This window comes from Mobula birostris, chromosome 3 (assembly GCF_030028105.1).
Source record: "Mobula birostris isolate sMobBir1 chromosome 3, sMobBir1.hap1, whole genome shotgun sequence".
Classification (NCBI taxonomy): domain Eukaryota; kingdom Metazoa; phylum Chordata; class Chondrichthyes; order Myliobatiformes; family Myliobatidae; genus Mobula; species Mobula birostris.
The window spans coordinates 46,539,667-46,559,276 of NC_092372.1; the positions used below are offsets into that span (position 1 = coordinate 46,539,667).

Here is a 19,610-nt window from a genome sequence, read left to right on the forward strand (position 1 = left end):
AACCATTTTTTGGTAGCTTGTCCATATAATTGTAATACCCTGGTTCATATTTTTACTCTTATGCTGTATGTATTTCACTTCGCAGTTCTGTAAGAGCAGTCCGTTTTGCTATCAGCCTGTTTGGGTTATTGTTGAAGATAAGGGATGATGAGGAATGTATGCCATCCAGTTAGGATGGTAGAACTGAGGGGAGGCTTTTCTGGTGAGGGACACTAAGGCTGGGCTTGGGGCTTTTGGTCAGCAGGAGATGAAGGGAGAAAACGCTGGAGGGAACAGATTGTAGGATTCGACCCGGAGCGGGACCGTGATTTGATGAAGCCGGGGCGATGATCGATTGAGAATCGGTGAATATGGTGAAACATCGAGCTCCAACTTGTATACATTTGACGGTTTAATTAAAATGGGCCCTTTTCTTTCTGGTTTTCTTCACTAAACCTTTAGTTAAGTAAGATTCATAAATATAATTCCTTTAATCGTATCCAGTGTACTGTCTGTCATTTTGTGGCACTAATTTGGAACAGAGTAGCAAATTACACAGCAGCCACACAAACCAGGCTTGGAGTGAGACAGCCGTCTCCAATCCCACCAAACCCGTAAGACTGAGAGTGGCTTCCCTAGACTTACACAGCCAACAAAACCAGGGGCTTTCATAATTACCACCCTCTCCGTGAAGTTGCCCCTCAGATTCATTTTAAATCTTTCACCTCTCACTATCCATTCTAAATCAATGCCTCCTAATTGTGGTGTCCGTTACCCTGGGGAAAAAGACTGTCAGTCCACATTACCTATATCTTTCATAACCTTAAATATTTCTACAAGCTCACCCCTCGTTGTCCTACACTCCAAGGAATAAAGACAACCTCACCCTTAAACTCAGGCCCTCTAGTCCTGGCAAAATCTTTATCAAAATATTCAGTTCTCTTTCCAGTTAAACCACATCTTTCCTATAATGTGGCTAAAACTGCACACAGTACTCCAATTGCAGCCTCACCAATGTACTCTGACTGCTAAATGCCTTTTTCACCACCCTGACAACACTTTCTCTGTCACGGGTACACAGGGTAATGCCACTATGCACTTGTACTTCTAAGTCCCTCTGTTCCATTACCCTATCACTTGTTGTACGGGTCCTACACTGGTTTGACTTTCCAAAATGCATTCACCTCACACTTATCCATTTACAACTCCTCTACCCACTTCTCTAACCGCTCAAGATCCCCAAAGGTAATCTTCTTCATTATCAACACTGCTTAATTTTATGTCACCTCCAGACTTATTGATCATGCCTTGTGCATTCAAATTTATATAAATAATGATTAACAAGGGTCCCAACACCAGTTACCAGCCTCCATTTTGAGAAACAACATTCAACCAGGGCATCAAAGGGTATGGGGAGAAGGCAGGGGAGTGGGGATGACTGGAAGAATTGGATCAGCCCATGATGGAATGGCGGAGCAGACTTGATGGGCCGAATGGCCTACTTCTGCTCCTATATCTTATGGTCAACCACTACCAGAGTAACATACACAAAATGCTGGAGGATCTCAATATGTCAGGCAGCTCCTATAGAAATGAATAAATAGTCGATGTTTCAGAGACCCTTCATCAGGACTGGAAAGGAAGGGGAAAGGTGCCAGATCAAGGTTGGGGGGGGGGGGGGGACAGAGAAGGAGGACAATTTAGAAGGTGATACGTGGGTGGGGGAGGAGGGATGAAATAAGAAGCTAGGAGATGATAAGCAGAAAAGGCAAAGGACTGGAGAAGAGGAGATCTTGGAAGAAAGGGAAGGAGAAGGTGCTTCAGGGAGGTGATAGGCAGGCGAGGAGTAAAGATAAGAGGCCAGAGTGGGGAATTGAAGAAGAGGGAAGCGGGGGGGGGGGGTGGAATTATCAGAATTTGGAGAATTTGATGTCCATGCCATCAAGTAGGAGGCTACCTAAACAAAATATGAGGTGTTGGCCCTCCATCCTGAGAGTGGCCTCATTGTAGCAGAAGTGGAAGCCATGGACCAACATGTCAGAATGGGAATGAGAATAGGAATTGAAATGGTTGGCCATTGAGAAATTCCACTTTTTGTACATGGAGCTGAGGTGCTCAACAGCACAGTCCCCCAGTCTACACCAGGTCTCACCAATGTAGAGGAGGCCATATCAGGAATGCCTGATACAGTAGATGTCCCCAACAGGTTCGCAGGTGAAGTTCTGCCTCATCTGGAAGGACTGTTTTGGGCCCTGAATGAAGGAGGACGAAGTGTAGGGACGTGTAGCACTTATGCTGCTTGCAGGCAAAATCCCAGGAGGCAGATCAGTGGGGAAGGACGAACGGACAAGGGAATCACGGAGGGAGAGAACTCTGTGGAAAGCAAAGCATGGGGGTGAAGTAAAGATGTGTTTGGTGGTAGGGTCTCATTGAAGCTGGCAGAAATTGCAGAAAATGGTGTGTTGGATGAGGAGGCTCATGGGGTGGTACGTGAGGACAAGAGGAACTTTATCCCGGTTAAGGCGGTGAGAAGATGGGGGAAGTGCAGGTGTCCGAGAAATGGAGGAGATGTGAGTAAGGACAGTATCAATGATGGAGGAAGGGAAATCCTATTCATTGAATGAGGACATCTCTCGCAGCTGCTGGCAGGATGAGGCTTTTCTTTCCAGGACATCAAAGAAACTGAGAAAACTGGAGGGAGCCTTCTGCTTCCTGTCTCTGAGCTAATTTTGAATTCACCTAACTAGCTCTTGCTGGATTTCATGGCATATAATCTTCCAGGCCAATCTACCATGTGGGACCTCATTGAAAGCCTTGATAAAGTGCAAATGGACAGTGTCCTATGCCCAACTTTCATCTACCTTTGTGATTCCTTCTTCAAAATTTCTAATATGTTCATCATGCACAGGTTCTCAGGCAAAAAGCTATGCTAACTCCTCCTAATCAAACTCTGTCTCTCTAAATGCTGGTAGATCCAGTTCCTCAAAAGATCCCTCCAGTAGCTTTCCCACTACTAATGTCAGGCTGACTACTTGCAGTCCCCAGGATTGTTTCTTGCAACCTTTTTTAAACAACAGAACAACATTAGTCACCTTCCAGTCTTTGGAAGTTTCACCAGTGGCCAACAGTGAAGCAAATACTTTCACAAGGCCCTCCGCCATTTCTTCTCTAGCCTCTCATGAAGCCCAACAATGCACTCAGTCAAGCCCTGGGGATTTATATACCTTAATGTGCTGCAAGGCTGTAAAAGCCTTTACCTTCACCGTGGTACCATGAATGTTCTCTGAAACATTTCATTTTGCTCCCCTTATCTCTTGAGCAACCCTTTTTTTAAAATTATTTAAAGATACAGCATGGTAATGGACCCTTGTGGCCCAAAGGGCTCACACTGCCCAATTAAACTACTGACCATATGTCCTTGGAAAGTGGGAAAAAACAGGAGCACTTGAAGGAAATCCATGTGGTCATGGGGAGAACATACAAGTTTCTTACAGACAGCAGTGGAACTGAACTCGGTTCATTGGCACTGTAATAATGTTTCGCTGACCATTATGCTATCTTGCCACCTCAGTAAATACAGATGAGGAATATTTGTTACAAATCTGTGTCTGAAGATATAGGTGACCCTGCTGATCTCTAAGGGGACCTACTCTCTCCCTAGAGTTACAAAATAATCAATTGCTGCATAACATATTCAAGTGTGAGGTTATCTTCATTGATTGTCAAATAAACCTGGACCTACCTTCTTCCTTCAACATGGACAGTGGGCAAAGAGCTCACATTAATTTTTTTAAACCTCTTTATCAGGTAACGTCTTCAACCCAGTTTATAGATCTGGGGAACCTGCAGTACACCATGAGTCAGACACGTGCCATCACGATGGCAATGTCTGTCTACATTACAGGCCCCTTTAAACTGAAATGGCAGAGCAGGTGCAAGCATGGTTGTTCTTGGCGCTGCTTTGATGACAGCCTACGTGTCTTACCCCTCCTCTTTCGATTGATAGATTCTGATGTTTTGCAGCAATTTATTCCACTTGCTTAAGTGAAGGATCACCCACACTGAATATTTTACATGAGCAACTGTTTCTCTTAATTTGTTAAGTTTCAAGATGAAGGTGTTACTGGGAATACCAACAGCTATTGACATCTCTAATGCCTTTAAGAAAGTTGTGGTGGGTGGCTTCTCTAAAACATTACAATCATTCTGAAGGCACTCCCACTGTTCTCTTGGATTCAGACCTGGTGATAATGAAGGAGCTGCGAGGTATTTCAAGTCAGGAGCAAGATAACGTGGACTCTGAAGAGAAAGCTGCAGATTATGTCATTCCCATGCACCAGCTACCCGAGTTCTTCTTGGTGGTGGAGGTCAAGGGGTTGGGAGGCACCGACAGAGTCACTGAGGTGGTTAACAGAAATGAATTTGTCAAAGATGCACACAGCAGCCACTGTACTAAGGGTAGCTGATGAGGTGCCAATCAAACAGCTGCTTTCAACCTGGCTCCTGTCAGGTTTCGAGAGTTGTTGAAGAAGCATTCACCCTGCTGAGTGTGGAGTATTCCGTCATACTTTTGAATTATAGGTGCCAAAAGGCTTTGCTGTATTGGAAATAAGTCCGACTTTGCAACATACCCAGCTTCTGTCCTGCAGTTGGAGCCAATGGCTGTTCCAGTTGAGTCGCTGCTAAAAAGGAAAATAAACTCCCCCACCCCCACCCCCACCCCAGAATATAGATGGCAGGGAACTTGGTGATGGCAATTCCATTAAGGATGAGGTTTTGGGGTACGTGGAAGCAGATGATAAAATAGGCCAAAGTCGGTATGGCATTTTTAAAGGGGAAAATGCCTGATAAATCTATTGGAATTCTTTGAGGAAATAACAAGCAAGATTGGCAAAGGTGAGTTGGAGAGTGTTGTTTAATTCAATTTTCAAAAGGCTTTTCACAACGTGCTGCAAATGAAGGTGCGAAACAAGGTAAAAGCCCATGGTATTACAGGAAAGGTACTAGCACAGATAGAAGATTGGCCTGTTGGCAAAATACAAGGAGTGGGAGTAAATGGGGCCTTTTTTGGTCCACTGTCAGTGACTAATAGTGTTCTTCAGGGTTCAGTTTTGGGCCCATTACTTTTCAAGTTGTATGTTAATGATCTGGATGTTTGAATTAATGGTTGTCTAACCAATTTTGCAGATGATAAATCTGCGGGTGGTGTTGAGAAAACAGAGGGTCTGCAGGAGGATTTGGACAGGTTGGGAGAATGGGCAAAGAAGTGGCAGATAGAATAATATGTAGGGAAGTTTATTACCATGCACTTTTGGTAGAAGGAATAAAGACAGACTATTTTCTAAATGAGGAACATATTCAGAAATTAGAGGTACAAAGGGACTTGAGAGTCCTAGTGTAGGATTCTCCAGAACTTGTAGTTTGGGTCAGTAGTATTTCAAGAGGACTGAAATATGAAAGCAAAGATGTAACACTGAGGCTTTATAAGCCATTGATCAGATTACATTTGGGGTATTGTCAGTAGTTTTGGACCCATATCGAAGGAAGGATGTGCTGGGATTGGAGAGGATCCAGAGGGGTTTTATAAGAATGAACCCGGTGATGAGAAAGTTAATGTATGAAGAGTGTTTAATGGCTCTGAGCCTGTACTTGCTGGAGTTTTAAAGAATGACAGAGGGTTCTCATTGAAATCTGCTGAAGGGCCTCGATAGACTGGACATTGGAGATGATGTTTCCAGTAGTGAGAGAGTGTCAAGGACCAAAGAGCACAGCTTCAGAATAGATGGACGTCCCTTTAGAATTGAGATGAGACTGTATTGAATCTGTGGAATTGTAGAGGCTGTGTTATTGGGTATATTTAAAGCAGAGTTTTATAGGCTCTTGATGAGCAAGGGTGTCAAACGTCACAATGAGAATGCAGGAGAACATGGCTGAGAGAGAAACATAAATCAGCTATGATGGAATGTCGGAGCAGGCTTGTTTGGCCAAATGGCCTAATTCTGTTCTTATGTATTACGGTTTTATGAAATGTCAATGGCATGTAGTTAGGCTCTTGCTTGATGGAGATGATCACTGGATGTCACTCTTGTTGACTGCTCTATGCCATTGGTCAGACTGTGCCTAAGTGGTAGCTAGGTCTCCTGCATGGAGATATTTGGCTGCATCATACGCTGTGAAGTTGCAAATGTCAAAGTTGAGTTTATTGTCTTAAGAATAAGTACACGTATGCATATGTGCAGTGAAAAGCTTACTTGCAGCAATGCAAGTACATAGATAGCATCATGTAACAAAATAAATTATACATGATTTTTTACATGAAAAAACCTGATGAGAACAAAAAAAAAAGGCCATTTTAAACTCAAGTGATTAGGGTTTTGCAGGAAGGCATTCTAAAGGTGGAGGGTGAGCAGTCAGAAATCTTGCTTCATATTGGCAACAATGATATAGACAGGAAAGGTGAGGAGGCCCTGAAGAGAGGTTATAGGGGGTTGGATAGAGAGCTGAAAACCAGAGTGACAGTGCTGATGACTGAGTACTTGGTTTACAAACAGAGGCACTGTGTAGTGAGACTCCTAGCAAGGAGAGGCTGATGATAGGGCAGAATTGCAGTGAATGGGATGAGTTGCAATGTAAAAGGCAGAGAAAATTGAAAAGGGTGAATACAGGACTGAAGCTGTTGTATTTAAATGTGAGCAGTATACAGAATAATAGAAGCACAGTAACAAATTGGCAAGTATGACATTGTGGGCATCAATGATTTGTGGCTGAAAGAAGATTATAGCTAGGAGCTTAATGTTCAAGGATACCACATTGTATCAAAAGAACAGGCAGGCAGTCAGCAGGGGAGGGGTGGCTCTGTTGGTAAAAAAAATGAAATCAAATCATTAGAAAGAAGTGGCATAGGAGCAGAAGGTGCAGAATCGTTGTGCGTAGAGCTAAGAAATTACAAGGGTTAAAAGCACCCTTATGGGAGTTATATACAGACCCCCAAACAGTAGTAAATATGTGCTCTACAGATTACAATGGGAGATAGAAAATGCATGTCAAAAGGGCAATGTTAGGGTAGTTTCAATATGTAGGTAGATTGGGAAAAGTAGATTGGCATTGGATCCCAAGAGGGTGAATTTGTAGAATGCCCATGGCATGGTTTTTTAGAGCAGCTTGTGGTTGAGTCCACTCAGGGATCAGCTATTCTGAATTGGGTGTTTTGTTATGAACCAGAATTGATTAGAGAACTTAAGGTAAAGCAACCCTTACGGACCAGTGATCATAATATGATGAAGTTTGATGTATCAGTATTACAGTGGAGTATGGGGAATTACAGAGGCATGAGAGAAGAGTCCAAAATTGATTGGAAGGGGACATTAGTAGGGATGACGGCAGAGCAGCAATAGCTGGAATTTCTGGAAGCAATTCGGAAGGCACGGGATATCTGGATCCAATAGAAGTAGTAGTATTCTAAAGGCAGGATAACACAACCACGGCTGACAAGGGAAGTCAAAGCCAACGTAAAAGCCAAAGGGAGGGCACATAGAGCAAACATTAGTGAGAAGGTAGAGGATTAGGAGGTTTTTAAAAACCAACAGAAGGCAACTAAAAAAAGTCATTAGGAAGGTAAAGGTGGAAAACAAAAGCTAGCCAGTAATATTAGAGGATACAAAAAGTTTCTTTAGATAGATAAAGAATAAAAGAAGGGAAAAGTAGATATTGGACAGCTGGAAATGATGCTGGGGAGTAGGTATTTTGCATCAGTCTTCACTGTAGAAGACACTAGCAGTATGTTGGAAGTTCAAGAGTTTCAGAGGGCAGAAGTGTGTGAAGTTGACATTACTAAGGAGAAGGTTCTTGGGAAACTGAAAGGTCTGAAGGTAGCTATGTCACCAGGACCATATGGTGTACACCTCAGAGTTCTGAAGAAGGTGGCTAAAGAGATTGTGGAGGCATTAGTAATGATCTTTCAAAATAAGAACATAAGGTCATAAGAAATAGGAGCAGGAGTAGGCCATCTGGCTCATCGAGCCTGCCCCGCCATTCAATAAGATCATGGCTGATTTGTCCGTAAACTCAGCTCCATCTACCTGCCTTTTCCCCATAACCCTTAATTCTCTTACTCTGTAAAAATCTATCTAACTGTATCTTTGATATATTTAGTGAAGAAGCCTCAACTGCTTCCCCAGGCAGAGATTTCCATAGATTCATTGCTGTCTGGGAAAAACAATTTCTCCTCATCTCCGTCCTAAATCTTCTCCTCTGAATCTTGAGGCAATGTCCCCTAGTTCTAGTCTCACCTACTGATGGAAACAGCTTTCCTACTTCTATCTTATCTATCCCTTTCATAATTTTGAATGTTTCTATAAGATGCCCTCTCATTCTTCTGAATTCCAGAGAGTATAGTCCCAGGCGACTCAATCTTTCCTCATGTTAACCCCTTCATCTCTGGAATAAACCTGGTGAACCTCCTCTGCACTGCCTCCAAGGCCAGTGTGTCCTTCCTCAAGTATGGAGACCAGAACTACACACAGTACTCCAGGTTCGGTCCCACCAGTACCCTGTATAGTTGCAGCATGACCTCCCTGCTCTTGAATTCAATTAATTCAGTCATGGTTCCGGAGGACAGGAAAATTGCAAGTGTCACTCCACTCTTCAAGAAGGGAGAGAGGCAGAAGAAACTATAGGCCAGTTATTGGGAAATATTCCAGTCGATCATGAGGATGAGGTTTTAGGGTACTTGGAAGCATATGATAAAGTAGGCCAAAGTCAGCACGGTTTCTGTAAGGTAAAATTTTGGCTGACAAATCTGTTGAAATTCTTTGAAGAAATTACAAGCAGCATAGACAAAGGAGAATTGATGAATGTCATGTACTTGGATTTTCAGAAGGTCTTTGACAAGGTGCCACACATGAGGCTGCTGAACAAGTTAAGAGCCCATGGTATTACCGGAAAAATACTAGCATGGAAAGAGCATTGGCTGAATGGCAGGAGGCAAAGACTAGGATTAAAGTGAGCCTCTTCTGACTGGCTGCTTGTGACTAGTGGTGTTCCATAGTGGTCTGTGTTGGGACCACTTCTTTTTTTACAATATGTGTCAATGACATGGATGGCAGAATTGATTGCCTTGTTGCAAAGTGTGCGGATGACACGAAGATAGGTGGAGGGGGCAGGTAGTTCAGAGGCTACAGAAGGATTTAGAAGATTCGGAGAATTGGCAAAGTGGCAGATGGAAGATAGTGTCAGGAAGTGTATGGTCATGCACTTTGGTAGAAGAAATAAAAGTGTAGACTATTTTCTAAGTGGAGAGAAAATTTAAAAATCTAAGCTGCGAATGGGCTTGGGAGTCCTCATCCAGAATTCTTTTAAGGTTAATTTGCAGGTTGCGTCAGTGGTAAGGAAGGCAAATACAATGTTAGCATTCATTTCGCAAGGACTGGTATATAGAATATAAAAGGTAGAACAGTACAGCATAGTACAAGCCCTTCGGTCCACAATATTGCGCTGCCCTTTTAACCGACTCCTCAAGCAATTCAACCCTTCACTCCTACACAGCCCATAACCCTCCATTTCTCTTTCACCCACATGCCTATCAAGCAGTCTCTTAAATATCCTTAAAGTATCAGCTTCTACCATCACACCGGCAGTGCTTTCCGGACACTTACCACCACTCTCTGTACAATAAACCAGCCTCTGACAACTCCCTGAAAAATTCCTCCACTTACATTAACGGGATGTCCTTTGATATTAGGCATTGCCAGACTGGGGAAAAAAGGCACTGGCTGTCCACTCTATTTGTGCCCTTTATAACCTTGTACACCTTTACTAAGCCACCTCACATCCTCCTTCACTCCAATGAGAACAGCCCTAGCTTGCATAACCACATAAGAAATGTTCTCTAATCTAGGTTAGTTAAAGTCTGTCCTGAGCCTTGTGGCCCATCAGGCCGGTGCTTATGCCGGTATCTGTGGCGTGAAGCGACTGAGAGTACGAGACTCCCCCCGGATAGGATGCCAGTCTATCACGAGGTTAACCTCAGCATTTGCCGGTACCCATTTTCAGCTGGGTGGACTGGAGCATCATGTGGTTAAGTGCCTCGCTCAAAGACACAACATGCTGCCTTGGCTGAGACTCGAACCCATGACCTTCAGATTGTGAGCCCAAAGCCCTAACCACTTGGCCACGTGCCACCTCTAATCTAGGAAGTATCCTGGTAATTCTCCTCTGCACCCTCTCTAAAACTTCCACATCCTTCCTATAATGATGCAACCAGAACTGAACTCAATCCTCCATGTGTGGTTCAACCAAACTTTTACGGATCTGCAACATTATTTCATGGCTTTTGAACACAATCCTTGGTTAATGAAGGCCAACACGCCATATGCCTACTTAAACATCCTATCAACTGGCCCTTTGGCCCATCTAGTCCATGCAAAAAAACCATTTAAGTGGCCTATTCCCAACAATCTGCTGAGGGACCATAGCCCTCCAGATCCCTACTATCCACACAAGACAATAAGATATAGGAACAGAAGCTGTGTCCTCTGGTCTTAGACTCTCCCACCAGAGGAAACATCCTATCCAAACTTCACTTAAACATTAAAATCGAGCTCACATGCATCACTTGTACTAACAGTTCATTCCACCCTCTGAGTGAAGAAGTTTCCTATCATGTTCCCCTTAAACTTTTCACCTTCATCCTTAAGCCATGACCTCTGGTTTTAGTCCCACCCAGCCTCAGTGGAAAAAGCCTGCTAGCATTTACCCCGTCTATACCCCTCATAATTTTGTATACATCTATCAAATCTCCTCTCATTCCTCTATGTTCGAGAGAATACAGTCCTAACCTATTCACTCTTTCATTATAACAAAGGTCCTACAGACCTGCAATATCATTATAAATTTTCTCTGTACTCTTTCAAACTTGTTTTACATCTCTCCTGTAGGTAGGTGACCAAAACTGCACACAATACTCCAAATTAGGCATTACCAATATCTTATGCAACTTCAACAGAACATCCCATCTTCTGTACTCAATATGTTGATTTATGAAAGCCAATGTACCAAAAGCTTTCTTTCCAACCCCATCAACTTGTTTTGCCACTTCCAATGAATTATGTTCCTATGTTCCCAGATCCTTTCGTTCTACCACTCTCCTCAGTGTCCTACTATTCAGCATGTAAGACCTACGTGGTTGGTCCTGCCAAAGTTCAAAACGTCGCACTTGTTTGCATTAAATTCTATCTGCCATTTCTCGGCCCATTTTTCCCTCTCCAAGCCATGATAGCCTTCTTCACTGTACACTACACCTCCAATCTTAATGTCATCCACAAATTTGCTGATCTAGTTAACCACATTATCATCCAGATCATTGATACAGATGACAAACAACAAGGACCCAGCACTGATCCCTGCAGCACAACACTAGTCACAGGTTCCCAGTCAGAGAGGCAAGCCTCTACGACCATTCTCTGGCTTCTCACACAAAGTCAATGTCTTCTCCAATATAGTATCTCATCCTGAATGCCAAGTGACTGAACCTTCTTGACCAACCTTCCCTGCAGGACCTGATCAAATTCCTTACTATAGAAGCAAGGATGTAATGCTGAGGCTTTATAAAGCACTGGTGAGGCCTCACTTGGAGTATTGTGCTCAATTTTGTGCCCAAAGAAGTATGTGCTGACACTGGAGAGGGTTCAAAGCAGGTTCATGAAAATGATTCCAGGATTGAAAGGCTTCTCATACAAGGAGCTTTCAATGTCTTTGGGGCTCTACTCACTGGAATTCAGAAGAATGAGGAGTGACATCATTGAAACCTATTGAATGTTGAAAGGCTTCGATAGAGTGGATGCGGAGAGAATGTTTCCTGTGGTGGGGGAGACTAAAGCCAGAGGACAGAATAGAGGGACATCCTTTTAGAACAGAGATAAGGAAGAATTTCTTTAGCTATGAACTGCTGAGTGTGGAAATCGTTGCCGCAGGCAATTGTGGAGGCCAAGTCATTGGATATATTTTAGGCAGAGATTGACAGATTCTTGATTAGTCAGGAAATGAAGGGATACGAGGAGAAGGCAGGAGACTCGGGCTGAGGAGGAGAATGGATCAGCCATGATGAAATGGAGGAATAGGCTTAATGGGCCAAATAGTCTAATTCTGGTCGTATATCTTATGGTTCGTGAACCAAATGGCTGAAGGGAAGTACAAAGGAAACTGGCATGAAGTCTATGGAATTAATTGAGACAAGTAGTGAGATCATGGAAACTGTACAGATTGAAAAGGAGGAGGTGCTTGCTATCTTGAGGTAAATTAAAGTGGATAAATCCCCAGGACCTGACAGGGTATTCCCTCAGACCTTGAAGGAGACTAGTGTTGAAATTGGAGGGGCCCTGGCAGATATATTTAAAATGTCGGTGTCTATGGGTGAGGTGCCGGAGGATTGGAGAGTGGCTCATGTTGTTCCGTTGTTTAAAAAAGGATCGAAAAGTAATCCGGGAAATTACAGCCCGGTAAGTTTGATGTTGGTAGTGGGTAAGTTATTGGAGGGAGTACTAAGAGACAGAACTACAAGCATTTGGATAGACAGGGACTTATTAGAGAGAGTCAACATGGCTTTGTGCGTGGTAGGTCATGTTTGACCAATCTATTGGAGTTTTTTGAGGAGGTTACCAGGAAAGTGGATGAAGGGAAGGCAGTGGATGTTGTCTACATGGACTTCAGTAAGGCCTTTGACAAGGTCCTACATGGAAGGTTAGTTAGGAAAATTCAGTTGCTAGGTATACATAGAGAGGTGGTAAATTGGATTACACATTGGCTCAATGGAAGAAGCCAAAGAGTGGTAGTAGAGAATTGCTTCTCAGAGTGGAGGCCTGTGACTAGTGGTGTGCCACAGGGATCAGTGCTGGGTCCATTGTTATTTGTCATCTATATCAATGATCTGGATGATAATGTGGTAAATTGGATCAGCAAATTTGCTGATGATACAAAGATTGGAGGAGTAGTGGACAGTGAGGAAGGTTTTCAGAGCCTGCAGAGGGACTTGGACCAGCTGGAAAAATGGGCTGAAAAATGGCAGATGGAGTTTAATACAGACAAGTGTGAGGTATTGTACTTTGGAAGGACAAACCAAGGTGGAACATACAGGGTAAATGGTAAGGCACTGAGGAGTGCAGTAGAACAGAGGGATCTGGGAATACAGATACAAAATTCCCTAAAAGTGGCATCACAGGTAGATAGGGTTGTAAAGAGAGCTTTTGATACATTGGCCTTTATTAATCAAAGTATTGAGTATAAGAGCTGGAATGTTATGATGAGGTTGTATAAGGCATTGGTGAGGCCGAATCTGGAGTATTGTGTTCAGTTTTGGTCACCAAATTACAGGAAGGATATTAAAAAGGTTGAAAGAGTGCAGAGAAGGTTTACAAGGATGTTGCCGGGACTTGAGAAACTCAGTTACAAAGAAAGGTTGAATAGGTTAGGACTTTATCCCCTGGAGCATAGAAGAATGAGGGGGGATTTGATAGAGGTATATAAAATTATGATGGGTATAGATAGAGTGAATGCAAGCAGGCTTTTTCCACTGAGGCAAGGGGAGAAAAAAAAACAGAGGACATGGGTTAAGGATGAGGGGGAAAAGTTTAAAGGGAACATTAGCGGGGGTTTCTCCACACAGAGAGTGGTGGGAGTATGGAATGAGCTGCCAGACAAGGTGGTAGATGCGGGATTTTTTTTAACATTTAAGAATAAATTGGACAGATATATGGATGGGAGGTGTATGGAGGGATATGGTCCGTGTGCATGTCAGAGGGACTAGGCAGAAAATAGTTCGGCACAGCCAAGAAGGGACAAAAGGACTGTTTCTGTGCTGTAGTTTTTCTATGGTTTCTATGGTTGTTCTTGAACCTTGTAATGTGAAATTTAAAAGCTTTTGTACCTCCTGCCCAATAATAGCTGTGAAAAGATGGCATGGCCCAGGCGGCAGTAAACTTTGATAATGGATACTGCCTTCTTGAGGCAACACCTCCTTAGAGACTACCAATGGTGGGGAAGGATATGTCAAAGATGTATTGAGCAGAGTCCCCTACCCTGCAATGTCTTATGTTCCTGTGCATTAATAACTCCATACCAAACCATGGCGCAACTAGTCAGGAGACATTCAATGGTATATCTGCAGGAGTGTGTTAGACCTTTCGATGACAAGCCAAATGTCCTTACCCTCCAAAGAAAATAAAGGTGCTGGCGTGCTTTCCTTATAATTGTATCTGTATTCTGGACCCAGAGCAGTTCATCAGGTATGTTAGCACTCAAGAATTAAAAGCTGCTGACTCTTTCCACCACCAATTCCCCCAATGATGTCTGGCACATGTTTCCCCTCTCACTCCGCCAACAATCCGCTCTTTCATTTTGCTGCTACTGAATGAGATGTTTTTGTGACACCGCTCAGCTAAGTAACCCATCTCATTCTAGTAAGCTAACTCATTGCAATCTGTCATTTGTCCAACAACAATAGTGTCACTGGTGATTTTGAAGAAGGTATTAGAACTGTGCTAAGCTACATAGCCATGTGTATCGGGAGTAGAACAGGGAGCTAAGCACACGATTTTGAAGTGCACCTTTGTTGATGGTCAACATGGAGGAGATGTTGTTACCAATCCTCATTGACTGAGGTCCGCTTCTGAGGAAGGTGAGTCTCCAGTTGTAGACCAGGTACAGAGGCCTAGGTCTTGATGCTTGATGATCAGATTAGAAGGGATGATTGTGTGGAAGACTGAACTGTAGTTACCTAATATACGAGTTCCTGTTGTCCAGATTTACTTGCCTCATACATCTCCTTTAAACCTTCACTCTCTTACCTCAAAGTTATACCTACTCGTATTTCTCATTTCTACACTGGAAAAAAAGACTCCAACTATCTACTCCATCTATGCCTCTCATCATGATTTAAACTTTTATCTGGTTGTCCCTGAGCTTCCAACATTCTGGAGAAAACATTCCAAGTTTATACAATCTCTCACAAACTTAATCAACTTGCAGATCAGACCCACACATAATTAAAAGTGAACATGTACCCACCCACTTAATGCTACAAGTCTGTCCTAGTCTCATTTTTAAGCCACAAGCTTTTACATTTTTGTCACATATTTTACTTCAGCTTGCTTGTATTCCTTCAATCTACATAATGAATGATTTAAAAGATTTAACATTTGAAGCTGAAGATTACTCAGTGTCAGGCAATGTTCAAACACATGATAAATTTGGTAATATATTTTGGACAGCTTTAAAATTTGATACTTCACAATTTTTGTTCAAATCACAGGTTTTTCCATGTCCTGCATACCATATCTTCCAAATGGTACAATTGTGATATTAGCAGAATAGTTCTATATGCTGATTTATCCATTTGATATTCCATCAACTTCCACAGAGTTGATGGAATGTGAATATCAATTCTATTCACATTTTCTAGTTGCTTAGTGGAGAACTATGGGGGCACATTTGCAATGAAACATTGTAATGAAAATGCATCAGACTGTAATGAAGCCAGAAGATGCTGCTGGTACAGGCATATTCTTAGAACATATTTCCAAGTGTGTTGTAGGAATAAGCAAGATTCATCCAGAGAGTTGATATATTTTGAAAAAGATCAGACAATGTTGAAAACACTTAGAAACTCACGCAGCATTTCTTTAAGAGTTAACATTTCAGGTCAGTGACCTTCAGAATTCTAAAGGTTTTTTTTAAAATCAAACTAATTATCTTCACTGAACTCTAGGGTTTCCTGGATTCCAGATAATGTATTTCAGTGCTTCAAAAACAATGAGATGTGGAGAGGTAGATCATATTTATAACAGTAATGTTGGAAGTGCCTAACCTTGAAGAAATATATTCAATGTTTGGCTTCCTAAGTATACCAAGTCAAGTTTGTGTGAATTTTAGAAGGATAAAAAAAAAAGCATTGTACTGTCAATAAAGTTGAAGACTCTCTTCATTAAGCATTTTTGTTTTCTTGCAGCTCCTGAACCTGTACACAGTAACACTCTGAGAGAAACAATTCAGGTGTTTGTCCATTGATGTTCAAACCCTGGAGATGGGCCCTAACAAAGGATCCTGATTTCCAATATTCAAGTGTAGAAAATGGTAAGAAACAAACCAAAATTTACATTAACATTTTTTTCATTGGATTTTAATTTTCTTGTGATTACACTGCATTTCATGGCAACAGTATGCATACAGAAAATGGGGGAGAGAAGGTGCAAATACAATATAGGTTAATACAAGATTTTTGCTACATTCTTTCTATTTGAACTCAGACACTGATTCCAACAAAGACATGAAAGCAACGTCATCAAATTTGCAAAAATCTAATAAAATTTGGTTTCCCCTGAACTTAATTGATCATCTGTAACTAAATTTTCGTTGAAGACAGTGATCACGAAGTCAGCACTTCCTCTTTGAAAATATATTTTTATTATACATTCTTAAATTTTAAACTGTCATGAACACCAGTTCAACAATATTTCATTAATAATTTCCACCCACTCAAGAATCAGTGTTGGCACGTAATCAACAATTGCAATAATAAATCAGCTGAATGGGCTATTTCTGTGCGCTTGAAAGTGTTGCGATCTTAATGAGCTCTGTTCCTCTGTAGTCATTTTCAGTACTGATAAATATGCACACTCCCTTAAATTGCAGTCAAATGGCAAGCAATAGTTAACCTCCAAACTTATCAGTAGAGTTCTGTCACATAAATTGGCAATTTGTTCAATTTATCTTAAGGTACTGCCTGTTTTATTTCAGACGATTAATGTCTCAGATACATAATTTATATATGCAACATAGAAAAAATCCAAATGAAATTCTCAATTTTATGGTAATTATCAAAGTGACAGATATAAAATACACAGTCCTGACAATTAATCTGTATGTTTGGCACTGTTCTCACAATCAGGTATGTTTACTTCTGCAGCTAAACTGAAACAGGATTTGTGAAAACTTTAGTGTCATATCAAGTTACACCTCTGTATGTAGAATGATAGCTCAATTTTGTCACGCCCACGTTAACATCATAAAATCCTGAAAACATATACATGGATGAATATTTCCAAAGGAGTATTTGATAATGCTATTTTTTTTAACAGATTCAACACATTATAGAACTTATTTTCTTTTATAGTCAATCTTCTAATTATATGGACTGGCTTACATGGATAATCAGAATCTTATGGACCAGGAATTTTGAAAGCCTCTGGAAGTTAGCGGCATAAGTACTGACAGTTACAGATTTTCTTACTGGTAGAGAGGCAAATGAACCCCTTTGCATGACCATTCTTATCTACTGGGAACAGTGAGAACTGTTCCATAGAAACTTTGCTCAATGCTCCATAGAACTCAAGGTCCCAGAGTAGTGTCCTGCCCTCTGCTTCAGTGGATATCCTCCACTTCCAAAAATCCAAGCAGAAACCTGTCAGTTCAGCAGCTCATAATGTCCTGCTTTAGATCTCCCTGAAGAGTTTCAGCCTTCTGAGTCAAGAGCTGTGTTGGCTCCCCAGGCATTTATTTCTGTTTAAATATCTAATTTTATTACTGGACATTTGCACTACCTTTTTACCTGAGACATGAAAATTAAATGTAAATATTACTCTAATGCAGAATGGAAAAGATTGAAACAGCCTTTCTGGAATGTGGGATTCGTGCCAAAATGAACAGCAAGACTATCAAGGCCAGTGAGTCAGGACAAGTTCTCAAGGACATTGAGGGACAGAGTGAACCACATAGACAGGACTTCATATTGATCAACTGCACTCTGTGCTTGGGATCAAATTGGAATCAATAACATACTCTGGATGTCAAGTACTCAGCAAGCTCAGTCAATTTTTTGAAACCCAGACCAATCACAAATCCATATCCCCAATTTCTTTTCTTAAGGCAAACTAGATATTTAGTAAGAACTGACTGATTATTTTGGTACATCATCCATTTCAGATTTTAGTTCTAATCTTTTTCCAAGGATGCCTTTTTGGAATCATTTCTACCTCAATGAGATCTTAAGGTTCTTGTATATATATTTGATCATCAATAACTTAATTTAGAAAAAGTCAATCTCCATGACAATTCAGAACTGCGGAGCACAGAAATATAAAGCAGTGTAGGTCTGCTTACCTTGTGTTGTCTGCAGCAGTGATGGCAATTAAAGGAAGAGGCTTCAGTGGAAGAGTTGTTGGCCTTGGTATACGTTCTGTTTCTGTTTTTTTTTCCAAGTCATATTGTTCAGCCATTCTAAAGGCTAGTGGAGGAAGTTGCAGAGCATGAAATGAAAGCCTTCGTACAAGATATGGTTCCATTGCTGAACTCTGTGTTTCTGAATCCAAATGATCAGAGTCTGAGACTTTGTCCGTGCTCTGCACAACAAAAAGATAATTACATGTAGCATGAGCATTGTTTATAAATCATAACCAACATTGTCTGTAATCATCATAGTCATCCTTTTCAAACCTTGTATTCTCAGATATAGCCAATGGTAATATCCTCCTCTATTATCAGAATCGGAACAAGGTTTATTATTATGGACATACGTCATGAAATTTGCTGTTTTGCAGCAGCAGGACAGTCTAGAACTGCTGCTCCCACAATTCCAGCAAACTGAGCTCAGTCTTGACCTCTGTTGTTGTCTGTGTTCAGCTTACAAGTTCCCCCTATTCATGTGGGTTTCATTTGGGTGGTCTGATTCCACTCCAAAATACAATGGGTTGGTAAGTTGACTTACCCCTCTAAATTGCCATATGTGCAGGTGAGTGACAGATTCTGGGGTGGGGGGGTGGTATGTGGAATTGATGGGAGTGTGAAGAGAATACAATGGATGGTTGGTGTAGGCTTGGTGGGTTGTATGTCTCTGCGACTCCACAGCTTGGTTAATGGTTCTCACTATGCCCAGAATGCCTCTAACAATAGCTTCTCCTTCTACCAGTACCCTCCTAATTCCCAATCACAATGTCTTAAGACCGTAAAGTCATAAGACATAGGAACAGGATTAGGCCATTCAGCCCATCAAGTCTGCTCCACCATTCCATCATGGTTGATCCAGGATCCCACCAAAACCCATACACCTGCCTTCACGCCATATCCTTTGATGCCCTGACCATAGAAACATAGAAAATAGGTGCAGGAGTAGGCCATTCGGCCCTTCGAGCCTGCATCGCCACTCAGTATGATCATGGCTGATCATCCAACTCAGAACCCTGTACCAGCATTCCCTCCATACCCCCTGATCCCTTCAGCCACAAGGGCCATATTTAACTCCCTCTTAATTATAGCCAATGAACTGGCCTCAACTGTTTCCTGTGGAAGAGAATTCCACAGATTCACCACTCTCTGTGTGAAGAAGTTTTTCCTAATCTCAGTCCTAAAAGGCTTCCCCTTTATCCTCAAACAGCGACCCCTCCTTCTGGACTTCCCCAACATCGGGAACAATCTTCCTGTATCTAGCCTGTCCAATCCCTTTAGGATTTTATACATTTCAATAAGATCCCCCCTCAATCTTCTAAATTCCAATGAGTATAAGCCTAGTCGATCCAGTCTTTCATTATATGAAAGTCATGCCATCCCAGGACTCAATCTGGTGAACCTTGTACTCCCTCTATGGCAAG

At 41.8% G+C, this 19,610-nt stretch overlaps 1 protein-coding gene across 2 annotated transcripts in view; it reads right to left on the minus strand.

Annotated features, from left to right (window-relative positions):
• The window catches only part of pde4d (phosphodiesterase 4D, cAMP-specific), a 1,076,746-nt gene that overhangs the window by 943,620 nt on the left and 113,516 nt on the right, over positions 1–19,610 (minus strand). For both annotated transcript variants that reach the window (XM_072252564.1, XM_072252563.1), the window contains exon 2: positions 18,127–18,365. In XM_072252564.1, coding sequence (XP_072108665.1) covers positions 18,127–18,365 — 239 coding nt within the window. The remainder of the gene's footprint in view (positions 1–18,126; positions 18,366–19,610) is intronic.